The 18,999-nt window shown below is 42.0% G+C and overlaps 1 protein-coding gene across 6 annotated transcripts in view; it reads right to left on the bottom strand.

Moving 5' to 3' along the window:
• Positions 1-753: 753 nt before the first annotated feature.
• Positions 754-18,999, bottom strand: part of mast4 (microtubule associated serine/threonine kinase family member 4) — a 112,726-nt gene continuing 94,480 nt past the window's right edge. For all 6 annotated transcript variants that reach the window (XM_088355311.1, XM_088355310.1, XM_088355312.1 and 3 more), the window contains 8 exons: positions 18,638-18,762; positions 15,737-15,936; positions 13,717-13,908; positions 12,717-12,946; positions 10,226-10,348; positions 6,531-6,667; positions 6,278-6,462; positions 754-5,227 (listed from right to left, as the gene is read on the bottom strand). In XM_088355311.1, coding sequence (XP_088211437.1) covers positions 3,186-5,227; positions 6,278-6,462; positions 6,531-6,667; positions 10,226-10,348; positions 12,717-12,946; positions 13,717-13,908; positions 15,737-15,936; positions 18,638-18,762 — 3,234 coding nt within the window. In that variant the 3' untranslated portion in view covers positions 754-3,185. The remainder of the gene's footprint in view (positions 5,228-6,277; positions 6,463-6,530; positions 6,668-10,225; positions 10,349-12,716; positions 12,947-13,716; positions 13,909-15,736; positions 15,937-18,637; positions 18,763-18,999) is intronic.

Consider the following 18,999-nt stretch of genomic DNA (forward strand, 5'->3'; position numbering starts at 1 on the left):
TTTTGTGCTAGATATCAAGTTAAATTTTGGCCTCCTTTCTATCTCGTTATTTAGCTTTGTTTTTAATTTCTTATTTGGCTGTTTAGATGGCTGTTTTCTCTTTAAACTATCGATCTATCTGGCTTTTTACATTTTTTTGCATGCTATCTAGCTAACATTAGACCTTTTTGTGCTAGTTATCGAGCTAAAGTTTGGCCCTCTTTTCTAGCTAGTTATCTAGCTTTGTCTTTAAGTTTCTTTTTGGCTGTTTAGATGGCCTATTAGTCTTTTAGCAAGCTATATATCTGGCTTTTTCCATTTTTCGTCTTTCAGCAAGCTCTCTGACTAGCCTTTAACATTTTTTGCACGGAAACTCACTACCATTTGACCTTTTTTGTTCTATTGATGAAGCTAAATTTTAGCCTTCTTTCCAACTAGTTATCTAGCTTTGTTTTTAGTGTTTCCATCTGGCTGTTTGGATGGCAAGCTATCTAGCTTCCTTTTAGTTTTCACCTGTTTACCTTTCTAGCTAACTACCAAGCTACCTATTTAGCCATTTAGCAAGCTATCTAGCTAAGTTTCTACTTTAGAAATTGATATCAAACAAAGTAACTCGACGCTTGAAAAAGGTTGGAGACCCTTGTTCTACAGCTTGACGGAATCCCTTACCGCTTTTGGGTCCCGCAGCAAATTCGGCAAGGACGCGAACGTATAGCATTTCGTCATATGAGTGATCAAATCCGCTGCGAAAGGAAATAAAGCCCAAAAAAATCGTCAAGATTATTTTTTTATTCTCATTATGACGCAAGTTATAAGTATATAAATATCAGTTTTTTTGTACTATACAACATCGATGACATCCATAGAGATTTCCTCCTCGGGCAGAATACAAAAACTCAGTAACACAACTTTTTATTGCACATTTTCTAAAAAGACCAAAAAAAAGAGCAAGAGGAGGGGGTTGGGGGGGTGTACGTGGCTAACGCTAATGTTTGCACAGTGGGAATTACAACGGCACAGTGAAGACGGGACGGGGGGACCACTTCAAGACGACGCATTTTGTTTTTTCAACCCCACAAAAAGAAAGCCGTGTGGGTGACATACGACAGACATTTTGGCAAATGAGCACGATAGAAAAATAAAGAGGCGGGTAAACAAACGTCCGTGTGCTTTCGACTGCTTTCTTTAGGAATGGCTCGAGACGAAATGCGTTTTTTCTTGCGTCTGTCTCGGTCTTGCCATCCGCTACGCCGGAGCGATAAGGTGCTTTAGTTTTCTTCCTATGATAAAAAGCCCACAAAATCAATTTCAAATCTCAATTTCTTTTAAAAGGCCTCGAAATGCGTGAGCAGTGTGAAGCTAAATTTGACGAGCGCGAAAGATAAGCGTGATATTGAAGCCGACCCGGGTAGCGCGGTCCTCGAATGCTGCATGATTTTGGAGGTTTCTCTTTGCGAGATACACATTATCAGCTGGAGCCCGTTTACTCATTCCCTACAGACGAAGACTTAACGCGTCGAAAATAAGTTCTGAATTAAGCGCCAGTGACGGTTTCAGAATCAAATTCTCCAGATTTTGAAAGTCTTTAGACATCATCAGTAGTGGATGAGTTCCTGACTGCCTGCTAAAAGGCTTATAATTCAAAAACTTGTTCTAAATTGGGTGCCATAGAAAGCTTTCAATGTCAACTCTGCATTTTCCATGTAAGTAGGTTGAAAAATGGAAAATATGCGATGCGCCCATCACATTTTTGCCTTTTAATAATGAAGAAAAATACGCCATGAAAGACTCTTCAACCTACTTACATGGAAAACGGAGAATTGACGTCTAAAACCGTTAACAGCACTCAATTCAGAACTGATTCCCAACGTGTTCAGTCACATCAATGGTATCGGATGAGTTAAAGTCAAAAAGATTAAAATAATTTTCCAAACGAAACCTCGCTAAACTCATCAACTTCATGCGTGGTTCCTTCTTAGCCAGCCTACTTAAGGGGAGGGTTGATGTCTGAATCCATCAATGGCCCTTAATTCAGAACTGTTTCACAACGTGTTAAGTCATCAATGGTATCGAATGAATTAAAGAAGAATTTTCAAAACTGGAACTTGCTTAATGCATCGATGTTTGTGCCATTGACAGTTTTAGACGTCAATTCTCCAGTTTCCATGTGAGTAGGTTGAATAAAGGTGTTTATGGCAACGTCACATTTTTACCTTTCATTCATGAAGAAAAATATGCCACGAAAGCCTTTTTTCAACCTACTTACATGGAAAACGGAGAATTGACGTCTAAAACCATTGACGGCACTTAATTCGGAACTGATTCACAACGTGTTCAGTTGTCAATGGTATCGGATGAGTTCAAGTCGGAAACTTTCGAAGAATTCTCAAAACTAAAACTCGCTTAACGCATTGACGTTGGTGCCATTGACGGTTTTAGACGTCAATTCTCAATTTTCCATGTGAGTAGGTTGAATAAAGGTGTTTATGGCAACATCACATTTTTTGAGGAAAAAAAACATCTATGTAAGCCTTTATTCAACATACTTACATGGAAAATGGACAAATGGCATCCAAAACCGTCAATGGCGCTGTGTCACAATGTGTTTAGTCATCAATGGTATCAAATGAGTTTAAGTCCAAATCAATTGAATAATTTTCAAAACTAAAACTTTACTTAACTCATTGACTCCATGCTCAGTTCCTTCTAAGCCAGCCTACTTAAGTGGAGGGTTGACGTCTTAACTCGTCAATGGCACTTAGTTCAGAACTGATTTTCGAAGTCTTTGTCATTGATAGTGAATGAGTTAACGATCCAGGTGATTGGTGTTACCCGTCTTGGAGCAGAGAAACCTCCAAAGTCATGCAGGACATGGGGCAATTGAGTGCCCAGGTGGGTTCCTAAGTGACGGTCTTCCCCATCACACATCAGTGTCAAAAAGAGACATATAACCTTGTAGTCTGCAATCAGGATCCTCTCAATCCAAAGACCTGTGACATCCAAGCATTTTCACAGTTTCGATCGCCTAATGCTACATTTGAACCGCCTCTCCATCTCAAAGAAACCGCCACAGTGAGGAATGTGAGGACGACTTTTAGCGTCCTTAAAACAGAACACCAGTGCGAGCTTATTATCTCCTCGGCGAGGCTTGTCCTGATTGGCTCTCGCGTAACACTTTGTCCATTCTTCCGTAAAAATACGCCATGTCACACGCGACGTTTCCCTTCGGTCGCCGTCTTTGTCCGTGAGGTCGGTTTCTTCTTGGCTCCCTTGTCGAGAGGCTCTGAGGTTTCGCCGCTGGCCTTGGATATTTTGGGTTCCTTCACTGGCTGTTTTTTGGGCGAGGGGTCTTTATGTTTGGGGCTGGTTTTAGAAAGTTTGGCTTTTGAGACCGTGCTTCCTTTGCCCACCAGAGGATGAGTTGTTGGAGATTTTTGTTCAGGTGGCTGCTTATGCGTTGTTTTCTCACTTGGGGGCGATGTACTGTCGAGTGTTAAGGGAGGGGCTTCCAAAATTGGACGTTTTGAATCAGAAGTGGTTACAAGACTAGAACTTGTTTGGTTTTTACAAGCCAAAGTGTTTTCACGAGGACCCTCTACCAGAACGTCAACTTCTTGTTTGAATAGTTCTGGGATTCCTTTGAGTTCTCCTTCTGGGGTCTCCACTTTTAAGTGGTCTGACAACAACTGCTCTTTTTTGGGCACCGGTACCTCAGACTTCCTTTGTAGTTCTACGTTTAAAACACTAATGTCTTTTAAGGTGGACCCTTCGCTGGGTAAACTGGTGGCGGTTCTGACTTGCTCATTCGAAGCAATACGTAATTCGGGGTTGGAACTATTATAACCTGTGTTTTTGTTGTCCAGGGCCAACTTGTCTGGAAAACAAACTTCTGCTGCCACCGGGACACTCTCCATGTCATCCTCATCCTGGTCCTCGTTGCTTACTTCCCGGATAGAGGGTGTCTTCCCGCAGGGGAAGTGCGAGCCGTGACGAGACCCGGTCACCTTCATGCAGGTTCTGCTCTCATTATCATGTCGGTTCTTTGATTTTTCTACAAGTGAGTCCTTGGGGAATATATTCGAGACATCAGGGCCCGCCAGGGGACTTTTCGGTTTTTCCGGCGTTTTCATCTGTCTTTCCGCAGCCCCGTGGAGCCACAGTGGAGGCCCGGCTAATTTGCTCTCCGTCATTTTGGATAAGCAAGTGTCGGTTTTGGAGATTCTGGGACCGGAAAGCATGCCAATGTCCAGGGTGCCCTCCAATGGCTTGAGAAGGGACATGTGACGTCCTTCCAGTTTATAGTCGGACGACGTCTTCCTCAGCGGGCACTCGCCCGACGAGATGAGCTGCAGCTTCTCCACGGCGCTTTCCCCCCGGCCGGGGAACATTTTCCCGTCCCCGTCCAATTGGAGGCTTTTGGAGCGGGAGGGCGCGAAATGGAGGTTGTCGTGCACGGCCGGGGCAAGCCGACAAGCAAAGTCGTCACGCTCTTCAAATGAAAGCCGCTTCCTGGTGAAATCCAAGCTTGAGGACCGTTCCGGCTTATCTTCATCAGGAGCTCGGTTGAGTTTCTTGTACAGGACGTCTTTCAGGGCCATTTCGGTTTTAGTTTGAGCCCAAGGAGGGAAATCATCGCCGCCTGACTGATCGGATCGGTCGAGTTCCTCCAGAGACTCCTGTCGCTCCCTACGGGCTGTGGGTCTCTTCAGGCAGCCCTGCTCCACAGGTCGGACCCGAGGGACCGCCGCCGCCGCTGCCTCGCACTCACTGCCGTCCTCCTGATCCTGAGACTCCTCCTGCGTCACCTCCAAGCTTTGCTTGCGGGCGCACACGTGTTTCTTGTCAGCGGGGTAGGAGGGCGCTAGCTTCTCCTCGGATTGAACCCTCTTCAGCAGCGGCGATCGCGGCGGCTCTGCGCTTTTGGGCCGCACAATGTGGCGGATGATGGTCGGCGGCGAGTGGATCTTGGTGGGGAAGGCTTGGGCGCTTTTGGAAATGGTTACCGAGTGTCCGCCCAGCAGAGGGGAGGGCGAGCGCTGTGGAGAAGTGGGCTGCGGGGTGGGGGAGGGCGTTCGGGCCAAAGGGGAGAGGGGAATGCTCCCGGCCGACTTGCGGCGACCCTGGCGGAGCCGTTGACCCGGCAGCTTGGGTCCGAGGCCGTGCAGGGTGCTGGGTCGGATGTGAGTGGAGCCGGCGGGTGAGTTTGGAGCGCTGGAGCTGGGTGAACTGCTTTGGGAAGAGTTGGCACCTGCAAAAACCGGAAACCAAAGTCAGTCAAACCCCCCAAAACATTAAAAAAAAAAAAAAAATCTGATTTTTGTTTTTTAGCACAAGAAAGATCTTAACCCCAAGCCTAAGTTTTGGACCAGGACAGGCCTTACGTTTGGGTCAGGCCAGGGTTCTCTCTCTCGCTGACTTTTAAAAAAATAAATATATGTTTATGAAAATGTATACTAAAATGATGTGTGGATACTAAAAAAGAATTAATTGAAAAACATAAAAAAAAAAAACGTTCTCTTTCTCTTCGAGTGCTGCACTAGATTCTTAATCTGTTGTGGTTTATGACCCAAATTTCAACCCGTCAAAATGACAGATGGCCTTAAAATTTTCCCGTGAACTCTTATATAAATCTGTCATTGAAAGAAATATGAAAGATGTAAATGTTTATACAGCCTTGTTTAACATACATTTTGTTACAAAAGACAGGCTTAAATTTGTCATAAATCACCTCCCCTCCTCAATAAAAATGTTATTGACAAAGTAATCCAGGAACACAATACCAACATACATTTTAGAATGTATTCATCTAATGGCCTGTGAATATGTCAGGAGGAAGAAGGTATGGGTCCGTAAGCTAGTCCTGCTATCCTCAGTTTCTCTAAATAGCGCTCTTTGTGTTTTCAGACAGGGTGAGCCACCTTGTCCGACAGCTGCACACTTTGTTTGACTAGTCATTTCCAATGGTGTTGAATAGTATAGCTTTTGTTGTTGTTTTTTATTGTTTGTACTGGCCTTACCCACTAAGAATACTGTTTAATACAGTTTACTCCTGTCCGTCATGGCGTTGGCACCTTCGTCATGTGGTTATGATCACGTGTGTGGAAAGGGTCTAAGGCCCAAATTTCATGTGCCTTATGAATGAAAAATACATGACAAAAGAGTTTTTTTTTTGTGGGTACGCCTTATAATGCAGAGATTCTGATAGTTATTTCGAGTTTGCTGATGAATCAGTGTGGAAAACACCCCCCCAAAATGCAAAAATTTGAACTTCAACGACAGGTTCATCATGGAACACTACCTGACAGGGTGAAATCGGGAGGTGGGCGGAACATTGCAGTCGGCGAGCGGGGCGAGAGGCTGTGCGTAGGCGAGCCGGGCAAACTCTCGCCGGACGAAAGCGAATGGTTGAGTGACGTGAAGCTGCGACTGGTGTGGAGCAAGGGAGATGGCTGCATGGCAAAACGCCGGAAAAGGGAACGCCTCCTGGAGAAACAATTCAAAAAAATTATTTAATTTCAACGGTGGACCCGAAACCCTAGATTCAACCTTACCTCTCTGGAGTCTTGTCCTTTTTGGCCTTCTTGGCACATCGCACCATTTTGCTCCTGTAACTGTTCTTTCGAGCCGGGCCTCTCTTGATGGATGTGTTCTCAAAGGGCGTGGTGGTGATGGACACCTTACTGCCACTCTGGTTGAAAAAACGCAATAGAAAGCAATGTAGAGGAGAAACCAACACTTCAATCAAGAAAATCCTGGTCCACTAGTGATCCCAATAGCCAAGAAGAGATCCGGAGGTTCGAGAGTGTTCTCCATTAGGCCCCAGTGCTATGGAATGCTCTTTCCCCTGAGATTCGATCTGCAACCTCAGTGGAAATGTTTAAATCTAAGCTTAAAACACACTTCTATTCTATAGCATATGAATAACCTATATTTTATGTTGACAATATCTGTGTATTATTTGTTATTGTGACATCCATTGCAGCCTGGTCATCCTGGAAGGGGAATGACCTCATGTGCGGTCCCTACTCAAGGTTTCTTCATTTTCCTCATGTTGAGGTTTTTGAGTTTTTCCTTGGCCTCATGTAGGTTTTAGATCAGGGGATGGTGTCATAATAGTCTGTGGTTTGCGATAATCTGGTCTGTGCAGCCCTTTGAGACTCTTTGTGATTAAGGGCTATACAAATAAACATGACTTGACTTGACATTTGCTTTTTACTGTTCCTAACTTGGGTTTGAAGATGGACACCGATTTTAAACTAGATCAACAAATAAGTGCACGAGTGAAGTCCAGCTTCTTTTATCTAAGGCAGTAAGCAAAAATGAAGTCCTTTCTCACACCTGAGAATGTTGAGATTGTGATTCATGCCTTCATCACATCTCATCTGGACTACTGCGATGCACTGTATGATGGAAACAACCATCTCAAGTCTACAGCAGGTCCAAAATGCTGAACCTCTACTATTAATTAAAGGAGCACAATACACCGGTTCTGGCTTCCCTTTACTGGCAGCCAGTACATTTCAGGGTTCACTTTAAGATCCTTTTAGTTGTTTTTTTATAACCTTTGAATGGCTTTGCCCCTATATACATCAGTGAGCTGCTTTACTGCCTTAGGTCAGTTGATCAGCTGATACTGCAGGTAACGTTGTCTAACAGGAGGCTCAGAAGGGACAGAGCCTTTTCTGTTGTTGCTCCCTTCACTGTCCATTTTTAAACCTAGTCTTAAAACCCATTTCCATCGGGGGCGGCTCAGGAGGTAGAGCGCTCGTCTTGAGATCAAGGGATCCCAGTTCGAATCCCGGCATGTCCGAGTTACATGTCGAAGTGTCCTTGGGTAAGACACTGAACCCCCAATTTGCAGGTTAGCGCCTTACATGGCTGCACAGATCACGGCCGCTATTGGGAAATGTGAAGCACAATGTAAAGCGCTTTGGGAAGTCATTGACTTGAAAAGCTCTATATAAATGCAGATCATTTCATTTTATTCCTTGGCTTTTGACCCAACATGAGACTTTGATCCTGTTTATTTATTCTCTATACCTTTTAAGTGTTTTCATTATTATTTTCTGTTAACTATGTTGTATTCGTCTTCCGCTGTGGCCACTTTAAAAGGCTTTATAAATAAAGTTGAGTTGAGTTTTAAATGGTCACAGGAGGTTTGTTTTTAACGACCTAGCCTGGTGGCAAAACGGTTCTTTCGTGTCGAGTTTTTTAATGAACAGATAAATCTTTAGGTGAAAAATCTCAGCAGATTGTGGCCTGCAGATAAGTAATGTCGTAAACTGCCATCTGTTCAGAGAGAGACATTGTAGTTTGAGATTCTTCCACACTATATCGGGGTTTGGCAACCCAGGGTTTAGGAGCCGCGTGCGACTCATTAGCGCTGCCTAAGGGCTCCCTGGTGATTTGCCAAAAATGTTTACACATTTACAAAAAAGATGGGGAGGGAAATATATTTTGTTCGTAGGAGAACTTGACACAAACACTTTTAACATTTTCCAATGCTATGAAAATGTGTGGAATAAATATTACATTTCAACGAGGGGTGTAATTATGTAACTATGAGACGAGAGGGAAGATCAGAGTTAATGGTTAGGAAATGACAGGTTTGACTGCTGCTCTCTCACTGGTTTCAGGTTGTCGCGTGAAACGGAGCAAAGTCATATATTCTGACATAAAATCGTGGCTTCAACACATGCCTGGAGAACTTAGCTGCAATGCAAAACTCTGGGGTTGCTCTCTTTTAATTGATTTTCTCTCCTGTCCCGTGTTAGAAGAACTGTGCAAGCCCATGCTCTACCCCTTTTAAAAGAGCAGCGCCACAAGAGGGGCAGGTGGCTGTTTTAAACAAACCGGCGGATGTATGATCAACCAGGCAGAAAAATAGTTTATCCTAGGAGATAGTTTTCAGCAAAAAATATTACGTTATACTGTGCATAAGAAAGGTAGTTGTGCATTAATCTGAGAAACGATTGTTCATTTTTAAGCTTAGGAATATTTGTTTTCAAGGTGTTTTTCCTACTCAGGACATAAACGGACATAAATGCACATCAAACAAGAAGTTTGGGTCTAAGAGGGTTAAAACCGTTCATGTTTGACATCTTGGTTGTCTTAAGCTTACGCCTTTAGATATAAAAAAAATACATTAAAAACTGGTTCCATTCTTTCAAAGTCCTCAATGGCATTGTTGTTTTATAATGGTCATAAAACGCCCAAAATTATCTGAAAAAATGGCTCCAAAACAAATGTAGGCAATTCTAAAAAGAACTAAAACACAATCAGAAACCCAGACATGAATGAAAAAAAACTCTGACTTGTTCCTGTCCTTGATGATAGAAATGCACCAAAGTGCTCCTGTCTCACCAGGAGCGAATCAAATGAACAAGTCATGCGAGCTCTAAAGAGAAATCTTGCGTTTCCTGAGGTCTACCATATACATAATCACATATAGCCTACATCGCATACATGCAGACCCCCAAGCCACATAAGAAATGAAATATGTGCCAGAAATATATATAATAAGGGGTGTAAACAATGGAAATCATGCTAATGTTCAGATAATAAAGAGTAATGTACTGAAATGAATAAAAAAATAAATAGAACCATTTTGAACCATTCATGCAACTTTCTTGTATTTTGCAAACATTTCCTTCTTTGACTCCATTGTTGTCATCACGGTTTTCCACTTTTCTTTCCCTTTATCACTAATTATCCTTGGACTTTTTATCTTTTAAAAGCAACAAAACGCACTAAATAACAATAAAATGAGACATGGTCCCTCACATAAACAATTGATAGGGTGGCGATTAACTGAACAGGACGAAGAGATTGAGCTAGGGGGGAGAATGAGGACACAAGATGATAGTTGATATCGGTGGAGAGGCAAAGCAATCGACTCGGCCTACGAGGATTGAGCTACTCAGGGCTAAATAGACAGCCTGACTTGTGTGACTGTGCCGGTCTTACCCACTCTTATTTGGTTTTATGCTTATATAAACTAACCCCCTGGTTTCAGTATTGTATTTGATAGTTCTAAATTTGGCTTATATGGGAGTACGTACAGTAATTCAATTTTAAATGTGCAACAAGTTTTAAAATACTGATATGAGCTCCAGCACTCCCACAACCCTAGTGGAAATAAGTGGTGCAGAAAATGGAATGATGGAAGTTCTAAAATATGTGACAAACAATGAACAAAAACATAATTCACAATTAAACAGCTGGGTGGTACAAGTCCCCCCCTCACCTTGATTAGAAGCTCCACCACCTCTGTGTGGACCAGACCATGGACCGCCTCTCCATTGACATGCGTGATAAGGTCGCCTGCTTTGAGTCCGGCTTTGTGAGCGGGTCCGCCCTCTTCCACGTTCTGTCAGGTTAAAAATATAAAATAAAATATACACAAAGGGTGCAACAATTAGTCAACAAAATCGATAATAGAAATAGTCGACAATTGATTCCATTGGCGACAATTGTGGTTTCAAAACAAGGTGCGAGCAAAAATGTCACAAAATACAGTGGTACCTCTCCTTATGAATTTAATTTGTTCCGGGAGTAGATTTGTAACCTTAAACATTTGTAAGTAGAGACGCTCTTGGTATGTCAATGCGCTAATCTGTTCCAAGCCCCACAAAAGTATATATTTTTTAATAAATCATAAACAAGTATTGTAACATTGGACAAATACATATTCATATTTATATTAGATTACCGCACAATAAAAATTAAACGAGAGGCACATAATGTAGAAAAACAAATAAAAGAGGAAATGAGAAAAATATTTATCTATCTTTTAACTGGCCTATTTGTTTACTAGTTCTCAGCAGTGTTTTTTGTCTCGCGGCCCTAGAAAAACTGATACAATGACGTCTGCTTTTACCGGATTTGGACAATCCCTTGGAAATGCGCGAGGCAGACATCATAATAAGCGATAGCCCGACCTGTCAACAATTTCTGGGTGATTCCTTTTAAACACATTTTTGGACTTTGTGGAATTTTGCCAAAATGTGTCCTCCTCGTTGTCTTTAAAACCTGCACAGCGGTGTGTTTTTATACCTTTCTATAATCTATTGCTTTGTTTCTCTTCTCTTTCTTTCACCTGGTCCATTTTTCTGCATGTCTTTCGTGGAGTCAAGAGTGTATGACAGCTCTTTGTAGCGGTACCATGCAGTAGACTTTTTACAAAGCGAGGAAGGGGACACAAAGAGCATGCTGGGATCAACACATATGCACTGAGTTGCCTGGAAGAATTATGGGAGCGGCGCACTGAACTGAATTTTTGACTTTGTATTCTGAAACACCTTTGTTACAAGACGCAAAATTTTCCTGTTTTGTATGTTGAGACATTTGTAAGTAGAGGTACCACTGTACTGCAAACGAAGCTACAAATATATCAACCTTTAGTGCAGACGGCGATAAGTGAGGAGAAGTACTCCTGTGTATAGCTCTACCCAATCCTACCGCTCACCCAATCTAATTGCTCTAGGTGCTTTGCTAGAGCTTTTGGGTATTTTAAGTTTGTTGTGTGACTTTGCATAATAAAGTGTATCAACAAGAAACATAGATTGTTTAATAAGCTTCCATTTAAAGGAATATTTAGTGTTTTCCAGCCAAAACAGGGTCTGACGGTGTGACACCTTGACTGTAAACTGTAGTTAAAATTGTGTCCAATATATACTGGACAAAACCCTTTGAGCAGTCCGTATTGTCTCGGCTTCGCAGGTTTGACAATCGGATCTGCATTAAGCATTACATCAGGTAATTGCGCTGTTTTTTATTTTAGCTCTGAGCCATTTCTACTCATGAAAAGAACCATTGATAGCAGGGGTGGCGAACAAGTTTGACACAAAGAGCCGAAATTTTTAACTGTGAGAGTCTAAGAGCCACACCACGCAATGACCTGGAAGCAGAGTTTCAATTAAATCTACAAAACACTGTTTCAAAAACTCGCCTTCGCTGTATGTTTTTTTTAGCACGGGCAACGTTCCACACCACTTTATAGGAGGCAAGTGTCAGTTTCTCTATGCTTAATCAATTGCTGAAACATTTGAGACTGTCTTTCTACCTGGATTTTCAAGGTCCTCAATTTTTTCTTTCGTAGTTCAGTACCTTTGGGGAATTTTGTGTCAATATTAGCATGGGTTGAGCTAAAATGACGCTGATGATTTGAAGTCTTGAGATGGGATATCGTGGTACAGCATAATAAACAGAGTGATTTGCCGTTCCGTTCAACAAAAAAGTAAGCTTCCCATTATTCCTGAAATGCCCTGTGTTCAGCTTCATATTTCTGTTTCGCTTTTCATTTTGCCATTTTGACCATGAGGGAACAGTCTGCACACTCATGAAATGTTTACTTAATTTCCCGGCATTAGACATAACCTACGCAGATGATGGGCAGTCAGTTATGTGTCCGGAGCAGCATAAAAACAACAAATCTGCCAAAATATTTTCAAAATATTGTTTATTATTTGTTATTAACTCAGATGGATTCAAGTGTGTTTTAAGAGGGGAAAAAAAACTAAACATGAAACGAGGCAAAGAGCCACAATATATAGAAAATATGATGAGGCAAAGAGCCGCGTTCTTATTGGCCAAGAGCCGCATGTTCGCCACCCCTGATATATAGGTTCCCGACCCCTGCGGTACAGGAACATCCCCATCACCACTAAGAGACCGTCCCAGAGCTGTCAAGTCCATCAACCGAACACCAAACAATTCAATCGAGGACATGTGCTTACCCAAACCATGTGGTAGACCGTGTAGACGTCGCCTTCGCAGGCGTAGACGCGGATGGCCCGCAGCGTGAAGCCAAATTTCTTCCCGCTACCGTGAATGACCACCGGCTGCCTGGCCGACAACGAAGAGGACGGCGAATCTCGGCTGGGGGAGGAATCGCGCGAGGAAGAAGGTTCTGACGACAGCGAGTAGGGGGAAAGCGGGCTGGCCAGCGGGGATGCGCCGAACAAATCTAAGAGGATAAAGAAGGTGAGCGTACTATCATGTGTGTCTTTCACATGAATAGAACAGAAAGCGATAGAAAAACCTAAACCGGATGAAACCCCGTTAAAAAGCCAGTTATATTACAGTGCCTATCAAAAGTCTTGGGCCCCAAGAACTTTTGGTCACATTTCAGGTTTCAAACTTTGAGCTAAGAAAACCAAGTATTTTTTGTATTATAGTAATACTGTATTGATATTTTTGTAGTATTTCTATAGTATTTTCTTCTTCTCAGAAGTAAAGCAGAATAATGTGTTGCAGAGAAGATATGTACCTGTTTCGAAGCACTGAATATCTTGTTTGGACAATGGACAATTGGGGACAAAAGTGAGACCCTCTCCAATTTTTTTTAATTAGTAGAATTCAATTTACTATTTTTCATTTGGGTCATTTAATTTTGACCATTTTGGTTTTGCAGGCCTTATGAAAAAGCCTGACAGGCCACATGCGGCCTGCAGTTCGTAGTTTGCCCACCCTGGCCTTAAATTAAATAAGAGTGTTTTTTACTGTCGTTTATGTTATTACCCATTTGTTCATTCAATTTCTGGCTATTATTCAAATTAATTCAGACTCTGGTGTTTCTTCTCATCAAACCAAATCTAATCCAGTATCTTTTCTTGGCTTAGCCCAACAGCATAGGTGCTACGCAGACCCAAAATAATATATTAAAGTACTAGATTGCTGTTGAGTTTTGAAGTGTAAATAAAGATGGCGACTGAGTGGCTTCTGTGTTCTGCTCACCTGATGGGATCAGGAGGGAAAGTGCACCGGTGGAAACCGACTTGGGGACCTTGACGGATGGCCGCGGTTTCTCCTGCCCGCCGCCCCCACTGGGTCTCAGAGGGACCACCGCGGAAGCGCTTTGGTCTCCGTCCGGGCTCTGCATCCCCTCGCCGCGGGGTGTTAGCTGGTCAAAATGTTCGGAGAAACTCCCTGATCGGACAGCAAATGTTGAGTGAGGGATGAGTGAAAGTGAATACTTGGCTCACCAATGAAATAATAAAAACATAAATAAAAAACACCAAAAGTCATTCATTAGAATTCGCAACGAGTCAAAACCTTTACCTTACAAGGACTTTTTAAGCACTTTCAAGGACAATTTTTACAGTACCTTCAACAGATGAAATCCAGGGCCTATCGAAATAATGTTTGTTTTGTTGACTTTGATATTTTGCTGCTATCACATACTTTGTGCTATTTTGAGCTTTTCTTGTCTATGATTTTTTTGTGTCAATGGGCTTCTATAAACTGACAGAAATTCTGCTATTCTGCTTCAAAAATGCTCGAGTTGTCATGGTTGCCAGGGTGCCCAATTGGCTCCGCCCGTGTGGCGCCAGCTGCGGCTCATTGACAGATTGGCTTTCCGTCTTTTTAAGCTCAGTGCTCTTAATTTTCCTTTGTCAGTCTGTCAACGAATCTCTTCCCCGCAAGACGTGGGTTCTGACTAGGTCCTTTTTACCTGCTGGTATTTCCTGTCCGGTATGTTCCCGTTTATTTTGTCCTGTTAAATATCGGTTTCCTGTTTTGTTCCCGTCTATTTTTGTCCTGATTATTAATCTCTCTAGTTTTCCACATGAGTCCAGTTTTCTCCAGTGAGTCACATCAGTGACCATGACACTCCCCAAAAGAAATTTAAAAAAAATCTTTGAGTTTTTGGGGAGCTCTTCTCTGTGAGCCGAGCAGAAAGAGACACTTCTCAAAGAAGAGCAGGAATTCGGATAAACTGCTGTAACAAAATAAATTTCCCCATTGTGAGACGTCTAAAGCAGGGGTCAGGAACTTTTTTGAGCCAAGGAGCCATAAAAGCAAAAAATGTTTTAAAAAGAAATTGAGAGAGCCACATCATATATTTTCAGACAAATTTGAAAAAACTGCCAAACACGCTCTCTAGACAAAAGCTCATTCTTCAGCACATGTTATTTCACTGTGTGTCATTTGATGATTTCATCAAATGTATGAAATGATAATAATGTCAAATCCTGTGTCCCAAATCAATGAAAATATGCCATTTACAATTTGTCTTCTACCTTCAGTTAAGAGTGTTGAGGCATTTTTTTCCCATGAAATTTGTCCTTAATAACGGTTTCAAAACAATGTGCATGCAAAGTTCTTTTGTAAAAATGTCACAAATTACTGCAAACAATAAGCATATCGTCATATTACCTTTGCGTTTTTATGTATCAGTTTAAATGGTTTCTTATCGAACTTCTGCATTAAGTTGCTTTGGCTTTATATGGACCAAAATCGGGATAAAATCACTTGATTTTGGAACGCCACAGAGAGATGTGCAATAGTTACATTTTATTTCGGAGCCATATGTACTGATGAAAAGAGCCATATAGGGCTCCCGAGCCATAGGTTCCCTACACCTGGTCTAAAGGATTATTTTATCTTAAACCTGTCCTCTTGGCTGTGACAGTAGGGGGCAGTAATGCTTCACATGACAACTCGATAATGACAGGAGCCACTATCAGGTTAATTTTTCGGACTTTTAAAATTTTTCTTCATTTAAAAGCGTAGCCTATCAAGTTAGACTGCCAGGAAACACAGCAAAGGAAATAATTTCAAGCATTTTCTAGCACTTCACCCAAAATTCAGGCCTTTTCCTGACCTTAAAAACACAAACTTAAAGTTCAAGCATTTTCAAGGATTTCAAGCACCTGTACGAACCCCGAGTATAACAATAATAATGATATAAATAATAATATAAGATAATAATAATAATTTAAAAATGTGAACAGATTTTGGTTCCTCCGCCTACCTGAAAGCGTGGCCTCACTGCGGGTGCTCCCGGGCGTGGTGGCATCGGGCTCGTCCCTAGGCAGCTCCCCGATGGAGAAAGACGTCTTTCCGGACGACTCGTCCGTTTCTTCGGTCTCCAATGCGGAGATTGCGAACTTGGGGATGGAGGCCGCGCCCGGGCTTTGCTGCTGGGGTTCGCCATCCGTTGACAGCGACGGCCTGCGCGATGGGAGCGGATTCCGAAAAATCAAATTTTTTTCCCAAATTTTGTGAGGGGGTTATCCAGAGATCACCAATTGACATGATCTGTGTCTTTAAATATGTAGTACATGATTCCATCTATCCATCCATCCATTATCTGCACCGCTCAGTAGGGTCACGGGGGTGCTGGAGCCCATCCCAGCTATCTTCAGGCAGTGGGCAGGGGACACCCTGAACTGGTTGCCAGCCAGTTGCAGGGCACACAGAGACAGACATCTCCCTCCCTCATTCACAACTGGGGACAATTTGGATTCGGCAAATTAACTTGACATGCATGTTTTTTGGAATGTGGGAGGAAACCGGATTCCCGGAGGAAACCCACACAGGCACGGTGAAAACATGCAAACTCCACACAGGAAGGTTCGATCTTATGACCTCAGAACTGTGCCGCACACGCACTAACCACTGTGCCGCCGTGCTGCCCCACATGATTACAATGTATTTAAAAAAATTATGCTATTTAGCAGAATATAAGTCGCAGCTTTTTCACCCGGAGGTGCAACTTATACTCTGGTGCGACTAATATACGTTTTTTCTTATTGAAATGAAATGAAATGATCTGCATTTATATAGCGCTTTTCAAGTCAAGACTTCCCAAAGCTCTTTACATTGTGCTTCACAATTCCCAATAGCGGCCGTGCAGCCATGTGAGGCGCTAACCTGCTTGTTGGGGGTATTAGGGGTTCAGTGTCTTACCCAAGGACACTTCGACATGTAACACGGAGGAGTCGGGATTCGAACTGCGATCTCTTGATCCCAAGACGAGCGCTCTACCTCCTGAGCCACTGCCGCTCAATTGTGCATTTTTTGGCTGGTGTGACTTATAGTCCGGAAAATACAGTACCCTATACAGCAGGGGTCTCCGACCTTTTTCAGGCTAAGAGCTACTTTTTGTTAATAATTCGCACAAAAGGCAGACAGTTTGAAATGCAATGTCTAAAATGACAGTTTATAATGTTATTACTATGTTGTTATTTAGGTTGATTATTATAAATAGGGTTAAATAGACTGAGTCAACCACAAGATAAAATAATTTTACTAGAAAATCCCAATGACCCAGCACTGTTGAACTATTTTCAGAACAGGACCGCAGAGGCCTCTGCTGTCCTGAGCGGGCACCACATTGGGGACCCCTGCTTTACAGTAATCGCTTCCTGTATCACAGTTTTGCTATCTCGCGGAAATTTGTCGTGCAGCATGTTCTTCATTCTGATTTGCTAAACAGTCACCCCCTCTTTTTTGCCGGTGTCTGCCTGTGCGTCAATGACATTGCAGGCTGAGCTGTACACAGCTTGACGAACCTACATTGCATCCGTGAAAATGTCTTTTGAATTTTGAGTTACTCTAAGCCATGGGTCTCCAACGTGGTGCCTGCAGGCACCAGGGTGGCCCCTTAAGGACAGTTGAGGTGCCCGTTGACCTGTTCATTGAGATTTTCTAGTGAAATTATTTTTTTATTGGTTGACTGAGTATATTGAACCCTATCTTTAATTATGTACCTCGTAATAACATAGTAACAACATAGTAATAACATGATACATTTTTAATTTTAGAAATTTAAATTAATTTTAGTTCATGGGCTTCATGGACAAAAAAATGTATTTACGTATTGATAATTATTTTGAAGCAACTAATTAGGAGAGTAGAATGAGAATTTATTTGTGTATTAAACAAATGTATTTATTCATCTTTTTATTGAATTATTTAACAGGAATTACAACAAACTAAATTCCCATTTATGTACAAAACAAAGTTTTTTAGCCAGCTATCTGGTTACCTTTTTAGCTTTGTAGCTGTTATCTTTCTACCGGTTTGGCTATTTAGCAAGCTATTTAGATAGCTTTTTACATTTTTGCATGCTATCTAGCTAACATTTTCCTTTTTTTTAAAGTTATCAAGCTCAATCTTGGTCTCATTTCTAGCTAGCTATCTAGCTTTGTTTTTAGCTATTTAGCTGACTGTTTAGATAGCTTTTTACTTATTTAGCTAGCCATCCAGCTCCCTTTTAGTTTTCACCTGTTAGTTTTCTAGCTAACTATCAAGCTACCCTTTTAGCTATTTAGCAAGCTATCTAGCCAAGTTTTTATTTAAGAAATTTGTATCGAACTGGGTGCCCTTTATGTTAAATAGAAACCAAATGTAGCTCTAAGCTTGAAAAAGGTTGGAGACCCTGGCTCTAAACATATCAACAAAACGCTCTGGACTGACAAAAGCACGAAAAGGCAGAAGTAGATGCTTAATATCGCCAACAAAGTTCGACTTCTGACCTGCTAAACTGCTCTGGAGCTGCATTTTGCTTTTTGAAAAGTTTGATAATGGAAAAATATATGGTTTCTGTGGGAACACAAACCGGACACATTCCTAACATTTTCCAATGGATATAGATAATGATAGTATTTGTTCCCTTCCTTATCAGGCCTACATACAGTGAGGCATTCAATTCTTTACGGTTCCAGACATATTTCTTTTGATTTGGTCCACCCTGGTTATACGGTAAAAACAACATAGTAATAACACGCTACCTTTTTTTTTCTGTTTTTTTTAGAAATTCATATCAAACTGGTAGATCTTTGCGCTCATCAGTAAGAAAAAGTAGTTCTCAGCTTCACAGAGGTTAGCTACCGGGTGGTGAAAGTACATGAGGCGGGCTTTTATTTACATGTCGGGAAAGTCGGGCGTCCAGCTGAGCGAGTCAAGGGTAAGCGGACTTTCGCTTTTCTTTTCTTCCGCGGAGTCTCCTTTCTCCTCGACATGGCCACGGGTCAGGTCCAGACTGCTGTATACCTGATGACAGAAGGCACCACAAACAACATCTATAGATTATTTTCAATGTTCACCCCAAAAAAAAAATATAATCATAATAGTCATCTCAGTTGCAGTTGCACATAGAGAGTAACATTTTGAATGACGAACAGAAAAGTCTTCAGCGTTTTAAAAGAAACTGCACACTGTATCAAACCCCAGCCAATTAGACTCAAATGTTCTGGTCTTGTTAGACTCTGTATGTCAAAAGTATTTGGT

This window comes from Urocampus carinirostris, chromosome 16 (assembly GCF_059441175.1).
Source record: "Urocampus carinirostris isolate Australia breed hairy pipefish chromosome 16, RoL_Ucar_1.0, whole genome shotgun sequence".
NCBI classification, from domain to species: Eukaryota; Metazoa; Chordata; class Actinopteri; order Syngnathiformes; family Syngnathidae; genus Urocampus; species Urocampus carinirostris.